At 39.6% G+C, this 16,166-nt stretch overlaps 2 protein-coding genes across 4 annotated transcripts; both read right to left on the bottom strand.

The window, feature by feature from the left end:
• Positions 1-5,505: 5,505 nt before the first annotated feature.
• On the bottom strand, positions 5,506-8,395 carry LOC117926208. 2 transcript variants are annotated; one of them, XM_034845285.1, is made up of 2 exons: positions 8,223-8,395; positions 5,506-6,601 (listed from the first exon to the last, which is right to left on the bottom strand). In XM_034845285.1, the coding sequence occupies exon 2, from the start codon at positions 6,582-6,584 to the stop codon at positions 5,520-5,522; it is 1,065 nt and encodes a 354-aa protein (XP_034701176.1). In that variant the 5' UTR covers positions 6,585-6,601; positions 8,223-8,395; the 3' UTR covers positions 5,506-5,519. The 2 variants fall into 2 exon arrangements, 1 of the variants encoding a protein (XP_034701176.1); XR_004653080.1 differs by lacking the exon at positions 5,506-6,601 and adding an exon at positions 7,196-7,235.
• A 4,100-nt stretch (positions 8,396-12,495) lies between these two features.
• Positions 12,496-15,512, bottom strand: LOC117926613. Of its 2 annotated transcripts, none has more exons than XM_034845769.1 (2): positions 15,337-15,512; positions 12,496-13,719 (listed from the first exon to the last, which is right to left on the bottom strand). In XM_034845769.1, exon 2 carries the CDS (start codon positions 13,700-13,702, stop codon positions 12,638-12,640), a length of 1,065 nt encoding a protein of 354 aa, XP_034701660.1. In that variant the 5' UTR covers positions 13,703-13,719; positions 15,337-15,512; the 3' UTR covers positions 12,496-12,637. The 2 variants fall into 2 exon arrangements, 1 of the variants encoding a protein (XP_034701660.1); XR_004653197.1 differs by lacking the exon at positions 12,496-13,719 and adding an exon at positions 14,314-14,353.
• Positions 15,513-16,166: the final 654 nt, after the last annotated feature.

Genomic DNA, 16,166 nt, shown 5'->3' with positions numbered 1-16,166 from the left:
TCCCAAAATCCAAAAAGAAACACAATAACAAAAAATGCCACGCTCCACTAGGCCGCTCCAGGAGCATCCTGAAGTCCTCCCTGCCCCACCTGTGGATCCTCATGAGAGATATCTGCATCTAAAAAGGTATAACAAGGAAGGGGTGAGCATTTCCACATTGCTCAGTAGGGTGCCTAACACCCAAGGGGTTAAGGGGATTACTAAGTTTCAAAGAATACGAAAAGGACACTTCAACACAAAAGGAACAATTCAACAGTATCAATCAATCACATAGTGTAATATATAATATTATACACAATCTCATAATATTCAACAATTACATGAATGCACATGAACGTGTGACACACAGTCATACAATGCACTATTGTTCTCGGGCTTTCACCGAAGGATACGCGTCCGCACCCAAATACACTCCCCATTCGGAGTCTTCTCGAGGTAAACTTTTGGGTCTTTCACCCTAGGGATCTCTCTCCCTTCTTAATTCGCCCCACACGGGCTTCCACTTCTCATCTCTATTTCATTTTTTTCCATTTCATACACTTTTCACAATCTTCATAATTTTATTTATTTATTTCACCTAACCATGATGCACATGAATGCCATAATTCCAATGTTCCTCAATAATTCAACAATCTCAACACTTCCCAATAATCCAATAAAATAATTTCACACATTAAAGTTTCCGATAATATCTCAAACAAATATTCAAAAATTTGCATATCAAAAATCTTGAAATTTTACCACACTTACAAAAATTTTCAACCATTATAATAATTTCTAACATCCGAAATTAACTAACTTTTTACCCTAAAATTTTCGAAAATATTCTAACCAATGCCTAAAAATTCACAAATCATTATATTTGAAATCTAACCCAAATTTTGGAATTTTCCAACCCATCTAATAATTTTTAACATTTCAAAACAATTAATTATCAATCAAAATCAATTTCCCGAAATTCTAAAAATTCCAAACAAACTCCAAATATTCTAGAAAAATTCATACAACACCTATAATTCCTAATTAACTCATAATGACAATATTTACAATTTTTTTTTCAAGGGAAAAACATAAAAATTTAAGTTTTAGGGTTAGGGTCCCCTACCACAAATCTGAGAATCTGGCCGTTAAAAACGAAATCAGCCACCGTAGGCTTGTTCCTCTAATCGAATAGAGTACTTCCTCCGAATTTGGGCCAAAACGGAGATCGTTTGGCCGTCCAAACGGCCGGTCAAAGATCCGGCGAGTGCCCTAATTCCACAGCCACTATTCCTTTCCTTCTCCCCGCGTTCTGGCCGTTTCAAAACTCCACCTTTTCCCTTTTTTTTTAAACAGCCCACTTGGCTTTTAAAAGCCACCAGCCCATTTCACATGGCTTTCAAAAGCCACCAGCCACTTAAGCCCACATCCAAGCCCAACTCAAAATCTAAGCCCAATCCATTATTATTATTATTATTATTTTCTTTTACAACCCATCATCTTACAACCAATATTCAAAGCCCATTGCATATAGAAAATTTTATTTCTTTTATTTTCTTTTCTTTTCTTTATTCTAATTGTTTTATTTTATTTCCAATCCATTTTTTTTTTTAACACACAAATTTATTTATTACTACCAATCTAAAACTAGTTTTTCTCAATTTTATTATTCATCAATTTAATTTAATTGATTTATTTATTTTTCTTAATTAATTCTAATTAATCTTTATTTATTTATTTTTTTTCATTTTCGTTTTCGTTTTTCATTCCCGGAAATTTCCAATTTCTAAAATCCTAAGAAATTTTCTATCCTAAGGCTGACATGGCATAAAATTTTCAACTCGTCTATTTGACCGACACAATAAAACGAAATTCACCAATCCGAAATTGACACGTGTTCTCCAAACACTTTTCTTTTGACTTTTCAACCATCACACAACATAAGACTTTTCAAACTAAAAATGCTAACGTGGCATAAAATACCCGGTCATTACATCCTACCCTCCTAAAAGAAATTTCGTCCCGAAATTTAAACTAACTTACCTTAAAATTCGTAGAAGAGTTGCGGATAGTGTCGTCTCATTTCTTCCTCAGGTTCCCAAGTGGCTTCTTCTATCCCATGGTGTTGCCACCACACTTTGACTGCAGGAATCACCTTGTTCCTGAACTTATGCTCTCCAACTTCCAGGATTCGTAAAGGTTCCTCCACATAAGAAGTATTTTCACTAATCTGAACATCTTGCAAGTCCACTACCCAAGTTGGATCTGGAGTACACTTCCTTAGCATTGACACATGGAAAACATCATGCACAAGGGACAACTGTTGAGGCAAAATTAACTTGTATGCCACTGGGCCAACTCTCTTATCAATTTGAAATGGTCCCACAAACCTAGGGGCTAACTTCCCCTTCTTCCCAAATCGAAATATGCCTCTTCGAGGGGACACTTTTACAAACACCCAATCCCCTTCCTCAAACTCCAAGGGCCTTCTCCTTTTGTCTGCATAACTCTTCTGTCTATCTTAGGCAGTCTTAAGTTTTTCCTTGATGAGTTGTATCTTCTCTGTAGTCTCTTGGACAATCTCAAGTCCCAACAAACGACTCTCACCCATCTCTATCCAACACAAGGGCGATCTACAAGGTCTCCCATAGAGTGCTTCATAAGGTGTCATGCCAATACTAGATTGGTAACTATTGTTATAAGCAAACTCTGCCAAAGGTAAGTAATCTGCCCAATTTCCACCAAAATCCAAAACACAAGCCCTTAACATGTCTTCTAAGATCTGGATCACTCTCTCTGATTGACCATCTGTCTGAGGGTGAAAAGCGGTGCTAAAATTCAGTTGGGTGCCCAAAGCCCTTTGTAAACTCTGCCAAAATTGAGAAGTAAACTTAGAGTCCCTGTCAGACACTATAGATACAGGTATCCCATGCAATCTCACAACCTCCTGTATATACAACTTAGCCAAAGAGTTCATGGAATCAGTAGTTTTCATGGCTAGAAAATGGGTTGACTTAGTAAGACGATCCACAATCACCCAAACCCCATTTTTCTTGCTTCTAGTTCTTGGCAACCCTATCACAAAGTCCATAGTGATATTATCCCACTTCCACTTAGGTATAGGTAAAGGTTGCAACAACCCTGCAGGTCTCTGGTGTTCAGCCTTCACTTGCTGACAAAATCTCTCTTCATCCCACTCCACCAAAATTGTCTCTTTAAGTCTTGATACATCTTGGTATTCCCAGGGTGAATGGTATACTTCGCCCTATGAGCATCTGCTAGAAGTTCATTTCTCAACTCCACATCTTTTGGCACACACAATCTTCCTTTGAACCTCACACTCCCATCTTCATACATAGACCAATTTTCATCTATTTCACCTGCTACCAACTGGGCTTTAACCTTTTCTAAAAACTCATCATGAACTTGGGCCTCCACTATTCTCTGGATAACCATTGGTCTAGCTAATATACTGTACAAGCATGGACCATGCCCTTCCAAACCAAGACATAATTCAAAATCCTCAATAACTGCATGCATCTCAAACTCTCTCAACTCCAAGCTAGACAACTGGCCAACACTCTTCCTACTCAAGGCATCTGCTACAACATTCGCCTTTCCTGGATGATAATGAAGAGCAAAATCATAATCTTCCAATGTCTCCATCCATCTCCTTTGCCTAGAGTTCAGATCCTTTTGAGTGAAAATATATTTCAAACTCTTGTGATCAGAGTACACCTCAAACTTCTCTCCATACAAATAGTGTCTCCAAGTCTTAAGGGCAAATACCACTGCTGCAAGCTCCAAATCATGTGTTGGATAATTCCGTTCATGTTGCTTTAACTGTCTTGAGGCATAAGCTACCACCTTGCCTTGCTGCATTAGCACACACCCTAGCCCCACTGTGGAAGCATCACAGTAAATTGTAAACAACTCTCCACTAATAGGAGCAGTTAACACTGGAGCAGTGGTCAATTTCCGCTTCAACTCCTGGAAAGCATTCTCACACTCCTCATTCCAATCAAACTTCACCCCTTTTCTAGTCAACCGAGTCATTGGTGCTGCAATTCTAGAGAAGTCTTCCACAAACCTCCTATAATATCCAGCCAACCCCAAGAAACTTCTAACCTCAAATACATTGGTAGGCCTTTGCCACTCCTGTACAGCTTCCACCTTTGAATGGTCTACTGCTATTCCTGCCTCAGAAACCACATGGCCTAAGAAGTTCACTTCAGTAAGCCAAAACTCACTTTTGTCCAACTTCCCATACAACTGATGCCTTTTCAAAGTTCCAAGAGTGGTCACCAAATGCTGCTTATGCTCCTCCAAACTCTTGGAGTAGATCAAGATGTCATCCACAAAGACAATCATAAACTGATCTAAGTAAGCACGAAATACCCTGTTCATTAAATCCATGAAAGCAGCGGGGGCATTAGTTAACCCAAAAGGCATGACTAAGAACTCATAATGCCCATATCTTGTTCTAAAAGCAGTTTTAGAAACATCTTCTTCCCTAACCCTCAATTGATGATACCCAGTTCTCAAGTCAATCTTACTAAAATACTTTGCACCCTTCAACTGATCAAACAAGTCATCTATCCTTGGAAGAGGATACTTGTTCTTAACAGTAACTCTATTCAACTTCCTATAGTCAATACATAACCTTAGTGTGCCATCCTTCTTCTTCACAAACAACACTGGGGCTCCCCATGGCGATGTACTTGGACGAATAAAACCCTTACTCAACAATTCATCTAACTGAGTTTCAATTCTTTCAACTCAAGAGGGGCCATCCTATAAGGGGATACTGAAATAGGATCAGTTCCTGGGTATACTTCAATAGAGAAATCAAACTCTCTATGCGGTGGTAAACCTGGTAACTCATCTGGGAATACATCCTGAAACTTCCTCACCACTGGAATTTCTGTAATGTCCTTCTGGGCTTTCTCCTTACCACGAAGGCAAGCTAGGAAATTTATTGATCCCTTCCTCAACACATACTGATAGCACGGATCGGACTGCGAAAAAGGCAAACTAACACACTTTCCTCCAACAAAGCAAACCTCAAATCCCTCTGGTAGACAAAATATTATCCTGCGGCGATGACAATCAATAACCGCTCTATACACTGTCAACCAATCCATTCCCAAGATAACATCATGCCCAGTCATATCTAAAATCCTCAAATCCACATTTAGTGCTCTATCTGCCAAGGTAATAACGCACCCTTTGCATATTCTATCAACTCTAGAGTTCATACCCATAGGGGATTCAATAAGTAACAAATTATCTACCCTTTCCGATTTCAACCCCAATGCATTAGCACAAGATGCAGACATGAAAGAATGAGTTGCACCAGTATCAAACAAAACACGCACCCAAGTACTATATACCAAAATCATACCTTCCACCAAGAGGGCGTCCTCCTCTGGCTCTGTTGGGGTCAAGGCAAAAACTCTCCCAGCTGTCTGCCTTCCCCTACCTCTAGCATTCGACCCCTGAGAAGAGCGGGTCTGACTCGTGGTAGCTGTCTTGGTTCCCTATGCTGCTGGGGGTAATTGTGGCATCTGATAGTAAGACAATTGAAACTGAGGAGGCCGGAAAGGCACTACTGACTGTTGCTGAGAACTTCCCTGAGACTGAGGTCGAGCCTGCTGTGTGCCTCGCAATGGGCAAGCCCTCCATAAATGGTCTCCTGCTCCACAACCATAACATACTCTATCAGCCGCCCTCTGAGCAATCTGCCCCCCTCCTGCATAGGACGAGGGACGCCTCTCAAACTGCTGAGTCCTCTGCCTCTGCTGTGGCCCCTGGGAACTTTCCCCCATTCTCTGTTTCCCTTTTCTGTCCCCCTTTTGCTCTCGAATTTGGTTGGTTTCGTCAATGTCCTGCTCCACCAACAAAGCCCTCTTAACCAACTCAGAATAATCCCTTATAGCCAGTGGGACTAATCTGTTCCTAATAGTAGGCCTCAACCCCTGCTGGAACCTCCTAGCCTTTTCTCCTTCCTCACTGATCATTCCCAAAGCAAAACGAGACAACTCTGAGAAACGTGACTCATACTCCAGTACCGACATGGTTCCTTGGATGAGGTGCTCAAACTCCATCCTCTTAGCATGCTTAGCCACTTCCCCAAAATACTTGCCTAGGAAGATTCTCTCAAATTCTTCCCAGGTCATAACCTCAGTGTCATACACCCTTTTCATTGATTCCCACCAGAAATCAGCTTTGCCCACAAGCATATATGTTGCCAAACCTACCCTTCTTTCCTCAGGTATGTCCAGTCCCACCAGAATTCTTCTCATCCTCCTCAACCAATGCTCAGCTGCTTCAGCACTGGGCTCTCCATTAAAAGATGGAGGCTGCATCACCATGAACCTCTTCATTGCTTCCATTTGGTTCATTACTGGCCTCTCAGTGCGGCTCCTCCTATGTGAGTGGCCTGAATCCTCATGGCCCTGGGTACCTCCTGCTCTCCTGGAACCCTGGCCTCTCATCAATTCAACAGTTTCTCTCAACTCTCTTCTGACTTCTCGGAGTTCTTCTCTTACTGTCTCCAACTCCTCATTCCTCTCTGATCTTCCTCCTCTGGTCCTTCCCGCCATTTCAAGTTTAACAAACCCTAATTCAATCACATTACTAAGGTGAGCAAAAATAAATTTCACATATACACACTTAGCAACTTCAACAATTATCAAAACTTTCATTGTCATACACTCACAATACATAATTCAATTAATCATCAACTTGTTAATTAACACATACAAAAATCATAACATTACAACACACATAAACACCCACAAACATTGACCCCAAGGTATTATTGCAACCTTGGCTCTGATACCACGCTGTCACGACCCAAATTCCGGGTGGCCCAAAATTTGACCCGTGACCCCAGGTCAAAGGTTTGACCCTAAGGGTTTCTCCTATTCCACGTTGGCAGTCAACCAAAACACTCTGGATTTTTTTTTTTTTCATACATCCCACTAGAATTCTCATAGACTACAATATCCCAAAACTACTCAAAACAACAAGATTAAATAAATGTTCATTATAGTCCAAAATAAAAGTTCACCATGAACAACTTAATCAAATAAAGCTTCATAACAAATCCATGAGTCATAAATACTAAAACAAATCCCAAAATCCAAAAAGAAACACAATAACAAAAAATGCCACGCTCCACTAGGCCGCTCCAGGAGCATCCTGAAGTCCTCCCTGCCCCACCTGTGGATCCTCATGAGAGATATCTGCATCTAAAAAGGTATAACAAGGAAGGGGTGAGCATTTCCACATTGCTCAGTAGGGTGCCTAACACCCAAGGGGTTAAGGGGATTACTAAGTTTCAAAGAATACGAAAAGGACACTTCAACACAAAAGGAACAATTCAACAGTATCAATCAATCACATAGTGTAATATATAATATTATACACAATCTCATAATATTCAACAATTACATGAATGCACATGAACGTGTGACACACAGTCATACAATGCACTATTGTTCTCGGGCTTTCACCGAAGGATACGCGTCCGCACCCAAATACACTCCCCATTCGGAGTCTTCTCGAGGTAAACTTTTGGGTCTTTCACCCTAGGGATCTCTCTCCCTTCTTAATTCGCCCCACACGGGCTTCCACTTCTCATCTCTATTTCATTTTTTTCCATTTCATACACTTTTCACAATCTTCATAATTTTATTTATTTATTTCACCTAACCATGATGCACATGAATGCCATAATTCCAATGTTCCTCAATAATTCAACAATCTCAACACTTCCCAATAATCCAATAAAATAATTTCACACATTAAAGTTTCCGATAATATCTCAAACAAATATTCAAAAATTTGCATATCAAAAATCTTGAAATTTTACCACACTTACAAAAATTTTCAACCATTATAATAATTTCTAACATCCGAAATTAACTAACTTTTTACCCTAAAATTTTCGAAAATATTCTAACCAATGCCTAAAAATTCACAAATCATTATATTTGAAATCTAACCCAAATTTTGGAATTTTCCAACCCATCTAATAATTTTTAACATTTCAAAACAATTAATTATCAATCAAAATCAATTTCCCGAAATTCTAAAAATTCCAAACAAACTCCAAATATTCTAGAAAAATTCATACAACACCTATAATTCCTAATTAACTCATAATGACAATATTTACAATTTTTTTTTCAAGGGAAAAACATAAAAATTTAAGTTTTAGGGTTAGGGTCCCCTACCACAAATCTGAGAATCTGGCCGTTAAAAACGAAATCAGCCACCGTAGGCTTGTTCCTCTAATCGAATAGAGTACTTCCTCCGAATTTGGGCCAAAACGGAGATCGTTTGGCCGTCCAAACGGCCGGTCAAAGATCCGGCGAGTGCCCTAATTCCACAGCCACTATTCCTTTCCTTCTCCCCGCGTTCTGGCCGTTTCAAAACTCCACCTTTTCCCTTTTTTTTTAAACAGCCCACTTGGCTTTTAAAAGCCACCAGCCCATTTCACATGGCTTTCAAAAGCCACCAGCCACTTAAGCCCACATCCAAGCCCAACTCAAAATCTAAGCCCAATCCATTATTATTATTATTATTATTTTCTTTTACAACCCATCATCTTACAACCAATATTCAAAGCCCATTGCATATAGAAAATTTTATTTCTTTTATTTTCTTTTCTTTTCTTTATTCTAATTGTTTTATTTTATTTCCAATCCATTTTTTTTTTTAACACACAAATTTATTTATTACTACCAATCTAAAACTAGTTTTTCTCAATTTTATTATTCATCAATTTAATTTAATTGATTTATTTATTTTTCTTAATTAATTCTAATTAATCTTTATTTATTTATTTTTTTTCATTTTCGTTTTCGTTTTTCATTCCCGGAAATTTCCAATTTCTAAAATCCTAAGAAATTTTCTATCCTAAGGCTGACATGGCATAAAATTTTCAACTCGTCTATTTGACCGACACAATAAAACGAAATTCACCAATCCGAAATTGACACGTGTTCTCCAAACACTTTTCTTTTTGACTTTTCAACCATCACACAACATAAGACTTTTCAAACTAAAAATGCTAACGTGGCATAAAATACCCGGTCATTACATCCTACCCTCCTAAAAGAAATTTCGTCCCGAAATTTAAACTAACTTACCTTAAAATTCGTAGAAGAGTTGCGGATAGTGTCGTCTCATTTCTTCCTCAGGTTCCCAAGTGGCTTCTTCTATCCCATGGTGTTGCCACCACACTTTGACTGCAGGAATCACCTTGTTCCTGAACTTATGCTCTCCAACTTCCAGGATTCGTAAAGGTTCCTCCACATAAGAAGTATTTTCACTAATCTGAACATCTTGCAAGTCCACTACCCAAGTTGGATCTGGAGTACACTTCCTTAGCATTGACACATGGAAAACATCATGCACAAGGGACAACTGTTGAGGCAAAATTAACTTGTATGCCACTGGGCCAACTCTCTTATCAATTTGAAATGGTCCCACAAACCTAGGGGCTAACTTCCCCTTCTTCCCAAATCGAAATATGCCTCTTCGAGGGGACACTTTTACAAACACCCAATCCCCTTCCTCAAACTCCAAGGGCCTTCTCCTTTTGTCTGCATAACTCTTCTGTCTATCTTAGGCAGTCTTAAGTTTTTCCTTGATGAGTTGTATCTTCTCTGTAGTCTCTTGGACAATCTCAAGTCCCAACAAACGACTCTCACCCATCTCTATCCAACACAAGGGCGATCTACAAGGTCTCCCATAGAGTGCTTCATAAGGTGTCATGCCAATACTAGATTGGTAACTATTGTTATAAGCAAACTCTGCCAAAGGTAAGTAATCTGCCCAATTTCCACCAAAATCCAAAACACAAGCCCTTAACATGTCTTCTAAGATCTGGATCACTCTCTCTGATTGACCATCTGTCTGAGGGTGAAAAGCGGTGCTAAAATTCAGTTGGGTGCCCAAAGCCCTTTGTAAACTCTGCCAAAATTGAGAAGTAAACTTAGAGTCCCTGTCAGACACTATAGATACAGGTATCCCATGCAATCTCACAACCTCCTGTATATACAACTTAGCCAAAGAGTTCATGGAATCAGTAGTTTTCATGGCTAGAAAATGGGTTGACTTAGTAAGACGATCCACAATCACCCAAACCCCATTTTTCTTGCTTCTAGTTCTTGGCAACCCTATCACAAAGTCCATAGTGATATTATCCCACTTCCACTCAGGTATAGGTAAAGGTTGCAACAACCCTGCAGGTCTCTGGTGTTCAGCCTTCACTTGCTGACAAAATCTCTCTTCATCCCACTCCACCAAAATTGTCTCTTTAAGTCTTGATACATCTTGGTATTCCCAGGGTGAATGGTATACTTCGCCCTATGAGCATCTGCTAGAAGTTCATTTCTCAACTCCACATCTTTTGGCACACACAATCTTCCTTTGAACCTCACACTCCCATCTTCATACATAGACCAATTTTCATCTATTTCACCTGCTACCAACTGGGCTTTAACCTTTTCTAAAAACTCATCATGAACTTGGGCCTCCACTATTCTCTGGATAACCATTGGTCTAGCTAATATACTGTACAAGCATGGACCATGCCCTTCCAAACCAAGACATAATTCAAAATCCTCAATAACTGCATGCATCTCAAACTCTCTCAACTCCAAGCTAGACAACTGGCCAACACTCTTCCTACTCAAGGCATCTGCTACAACATTCGCCTTTCCTGGATGATAATGAAGAGCAAAATCATAATCTTCCAATGTCTCCATCCATCTCCTTTGCCTAGAGTTCAGATCCTTTTGAGTGAAAATATATTTCAAACTCTTGTGATCAGAGTACACCTCAAACTTCTCTCCATACAAATAGTGTCTCCAAGTCTTAAGGGCAAATACCACTGCTGCAAGCTCCAAATCATGTGTTGGATAATTCCGTTCATGTTGCTTTAACTGTCTTGAGGCATAAGCTACCACCTTGCCTTGCTGCATTAGCACACACCCTAGCCCCACTGTGGAAGCATCACAGTAAATTGTAAACAACTCTCCACTAATAGGAGCAGTTAACACTGGAGCAGTGGTCAATTTCCGCTTCAACTCCTGGAAAGCATTCTCACACTCCTCATTCCAATCAAACTTCACCCCTTTTCTAGTCAACCGAGTCATTGGTGCTGCAATTCTAGAGAAGTCTTCCACAAACCTCCTATAATATCCAGCCAACCCCAAGAAACTTCTAACCTCAAATACATTGGTAGGCCTTTGCCACTCCTGTACAGCTTCCACCTTTGAATGGTCTACTGCTATTCCTGCCTCAGAAACCACATGGCCTAAGAAGTTCACTTCAGTAAGCCAAAACTCACTTTTGTCCAACTTCCCATACAACTGATGCCTTCTCAAAGTTCCAAGAGTGGTCACCAAATGCTGCTTATGCTCCTCCAAACTCCTAGAGTAGATCAAGATGTCATCCACAAAGACAATCACAAACTGATCCAAGTAAGCACGAAATACCCTGTTCATTAAATCCATGAAAGCAGCGGGGGCATTAGTTAACCCAAAAGGCATGACTAAGAACTCATAATGCCCATATCTCGTTCTAAAAGCAGTTTTAGAAACATCTTCTTCCCTAACCCTCAATTGATGATACCCAGTTCTCAAGTCAATCTTACTAAAATACTTTGCACCCTTCAACTGATCAAACAAGTCATCTATCCTTGGAAGAGGATACTTGTTCTTCACAGTAACTCTATTCAACTTCCTATAGTCAATACATAACCTTAGTGTGCCATCCTTCTTCTTCACAAACAACACTGGGGCTCCCCATGGCGATGTACTTGGACGAATAAAACCCTTACTCAACAATTCATCTAACTGAGTTTCAATTCTTTCAACTCAAGAGGGGCCATCCTATAAGGGGATACTGAAATAGGATCAGTTCCTGGGTATACTTCAATAGAGAAATCAAACTCTCTATGCGGTGGTAAACCTGGTAACTCATCTGGGAATACATCCTGAAACTTCCTCACCACTGGAATTTCTGTAATGTCCTTCTGGGCTTTCTCCTTACCACGAAGGCAAGCTAAGAAATTTATTGATCCCTTCCTCAACACATACTGATAACACGGATCGGACTGCGAAAAAGGCAAACTAACACACTTCCCTCCAACAAAGCAAACCTCAAATCCCTCTGGCAGACAAAATATTATCCTGCGGCGATGACAATCAATAACCGCTCTATACACTGTCAACCAATCCATTCCCAAGATAACATCATGCCCAGTCATATCTAAAATCCTCAAATCCACATTTAGTGCTCTATCTGCCAAGGTAATAACGCACCCTTTGCATATTCTATCAACTCTAGAGTTCATACCCATAGGGGATTCAATAAGTAACAAATTATCTACCCTTTCCGATTTCAACCCCAATGCATTAGCACAAGATGCAGACATGAAAGAATGAGTTGCACCAGTATCAAACAAAACACGCACCCAAGTACTATATACCAAAATCATACCTTCCACCAAGAGGGCGTCCTCCTCTGGCTCTGTTGGGGTCAAGGCAAAAACTCTCCCAGCTGTCTGCCTTCCCCTACCTCTAGCATTCGACCCCTGAGAAGAGCGGGTCTGACTCGTGGTAGCTGTCTTGGTTCCCTATGCTGCTGGGGGTAATTGTGGCATCTGATAGTAAGACAATTGAAACTGAGGAGGCCGGAAAGGCACTACTGACTGTTGCTGAGAACTTCCCTGAGACTGAGGTCGAGCCTGCTGTGTGCCTCGCAATGGGCAAGCCCTCCATAAATGGTCTCCTGCTCCACAACCATAACATACTCTATCAGCCGCCCTCTGAGCAATCTGCCCCCCTCCTGCATAGGACGAGGGACGCCTCTCAAACTGCTGAGTCCTCTGCCTCTGCTGTGGCCCCTGGGAACTTTCCCCCATTCTCTGTTTCCCTTTTCTGTCCCCCTTTTGCTCTCGAATTTGGTTGGTTTCGTCAATGTCCTGCTCCACCAACAAAGCCCTCTTAACCAACTCAGAATAATCCCTTATTGCCAGTGGGACTAATCTGTTCCTAATAGCAGGCCTCAACCCCTGCTGGAACCTCCTAGCCTTTTCTCCTTCCTCACTGATCATTCCCAAAGCAAAACGAGACAACTCTGAGAAACGTGACTCATACTCCAGTACCGACATGGTTCCTTGGATGAGGTGCTCAAACTCCATCCTCTTAGCATGCTTAGCCACTTCCCCAAAATACTTGCCTAGGAAGATTCTCTCAAATTCTTCCCAGGTCATAACCTCAGTGTCATACACCCTTTTCATTGATTCCCACCAGAAATCAGCTTTGCCCACAAGCATATATGTTGCCAAACCTACCCTTCTTTCCTCAGGTATGTCCAGTCCCACCAGAATTCTTCTCATCCTCCTCAACCAATGCTCAGCTGCTTCAGCACTGGGCTCTCCATTAAAAGATGGAGGCTGCATCACCATGAACCTCTTCATTGCTTCCATTTGGTTCATTACTGGCCTCTCAGTGCGGCTCCTCCTATGTGAGTGGCCTGAATCCTCATGGCCCTGGGTACCTCCTGCTCTCCTGGAACCCTGGCCTCTCATCAATTCAACAGTTTCTCTCAACTCTCTTCTGACTTCTCGGAGTTCTTCTCTTACCGTCTCCAACTCCTCATTCCTCTCTGATCTTCCTCCTCTGGTCCTTCCCGCCATTTCAAGTTTAACAAACCCTAATTCAATCACATTACTAAGGTGAGCAAAAATAAATTTCACATATACACACTTAGCAACTTCAACAATTATCAAAACTTTCACTGTCATACACTCACAATACATAATTCAATTAATCATCAACTTGTTAATTAACACATACAAAAATCATAACATTACAACACACATAAACACCCACAAACATTGACCCCAAGGTATTATTGCAACCTTGGCTCTGATACCACGCTGTCACGACCCAAATTCCGGGCGACCCAAAATTTGACCCGTGACCCCAGGTCAAAGGTTTGACCCTAAGGGTTTCTCCTATTCCACGTTGGCAGTCAACCAAAACACTCTGGATTTTTTTTTTTTTCATACATCCCACTAGAATTCTCATAAACTATAATATCCCAAAACTACTCAAAACAACAAGATTAAATAAATGTTCATTATAGTCCAAAATAAAAGTTCACCATGAACAACTTAATCAAATAAAGCTTCATAACAAATCCATGAGTCATAATTACTAAAACAAATCCCAAAATCCAAAAAGAAACACAATAACAAAAAATGCCACGCTCCACTAGGCCGCTCCAGGAGCATCCTGAAGTCCTCCCTGCCCCACCTGTGGATCCTCATGAGAGATATCTGCATCTAAAAAGGTATAACAAGGAAGGGGTGAGCATTTCCACATTGCTCAGTAGGGTGCCTAACACCCAAGGGGTTAAGGGGATTACTAAGTTTCAAAGAATACGAAAAGGACACTTCAACACAAAAGGAACAATTCAACAGTATCAATCAATCACATAGTGTAATATATAATATTATACACAATCTCATAATATTCAACAATTACATGAATGCACATGAACGTGTGACACACAGTCATACAATGCACTATTGTTCTCGGGCTTTCACCGAAGGATACGCGTCCGCACCCAAATACACTCCCCATTCGGAGTCTTCCGGGTAACTTTTGGGTCTTTCACCCTAGGGATCTCTCTCCCTTCTTAATTCGCCCCACACGGCCTTCCACTTCTCATCTCTATTTCATTTTTTTTCCATTTCATACACTTTTCACAATCTTCATAATTTTATTTATTTATTTCACATAACCATGATGCACATGAATGCCATAATTCCAATGTTCCTCAATAATTCAACAATCTCAACATTCCCAATAATCCAATAAAATAATTTCACACATTAAAGTTTCCGATAATATCTCAAACAAATATTCAAAAATTTGCATATCAAAAATCTTGAAATTTTACCACACTTACAAAATTTTCAACCATTATAATAATTTCTAACATCCAAAATTAACTAACTTTTTACCCTAAAATTTTCGAAAATATTCTAACCAATGCCTAAAAATTCACAAATCATTATATTTGAAATCTAACCCAAATTTTGGAATTTTCCAACCCATCTAATAATTTTTAACATTTCAAAACAATTAATTATCAATCAAAATCAATTTCCCGAAATTCTAAAAATTCCAAACAAATTCCAAATATTCTAGAAAAATTCATACAACACCTATAATTCCTAATTAACTCATAATGACAATATTTAGAATTTTTTTCTCAAGGGAAAAACATAAAAATTTAAGTTTTAGGGTTAGGGTCCCCTACCACAAATCTGAGAATCTGGCCGTTAAAAACGAAATCAGCCACCGTAGGCTTGTTCCTCTAATCGAATAGAGTACTTCCTCCGAATTTGGGCCAAAACGGAGATCGTTTGGCCGTCCAAACGGCCGGTCAAAGATCCGGCGAGTGCCCTAATTCCACAGCCGCCGCTCCTTCTTCTCCCCGCGTTCTGCCGTTTCAAAACTCCTTTCCCTTTTTTTTTTTAAACAGCCCACTTTCTTTTAAACAGCCCACTTCACATGGCTTTTAAAAGCCACCAGCCACTTAAGCCCACATCCAAGCCCAACTCAAAATCTAAGCCCAATCCATTATTATTATTATTATTTTTTTACAACCCATTACTTACAACCAATATTCAAAGCCCATTGCATATATTTATTTTATTTCTTTTATTTTCTTTTCTTTTGTTTATTCTAATTGTTTTATTTTATTTCCAATTCATTTTTTTTTAACACACAAATTTATTTATTACTACCAATCTAAAACTAGTTTTTCTCAATTTTATTATTCATCAATTTAATTTAATTGATTTATTTATTTTTCTTAATTAATTCTAATTAATCTTAATTTATTTATTTTTCATTTTCGTTTTCGTTTTTCGTTCCCGGAAATTTCCAATTTCTAAAATCCTAAGAAATTTTCTATCCTAAGGCTGACATGGCATAAAATTTTCAACTCGTTTAATTGACCGACACAATAAAACGAAATTCACCAATCCGAAATTGACACGTGTTCTCCAAACACTTTTCTTTTTGACTTTTCAACCATTACACACAATAAGACTTTTCAAACTAAAATGCTAACGTGGCATAAAA

This window comes from Vitis riparia, chromosome 12, assembly GCF_004353265.1.
Source record: "Vitis riparia cultivar Riparia Gloire de Montpellier isolate 1030 chromosome 12, EGFV_Vit.rip_1.0, whole genome shotgun sequence".
NCBI lineage: Eukaryota > Viridiplantae > Streptophyta > Magnoliopsida > Vitales > Vitaceae > Vitis > Vitis riparia.
Note: the sequence above shows the minus strand (reverse complement) of the source record. Positions and strands in the feature narration are given on the sequence as shown.

What these genes read in the sequence shown, in the direction of transcription:
- LOC117926208 (XM_034845285.1), bottom strand. Translation starts at nt 6,584, where the DNA reads ATGGCGGGAAGGACCAGAGGAGGAAGATCAGAGAGGAATGAGGAGTTG.
- LOC117926613 (XM_034845769.1), bottom strand. Translation starts at nt 13,702, where the DNA reads ATGGCGGGAAGGACCAGAGGAGGAAGATCAGAGAGGAATGAGGAGTTG.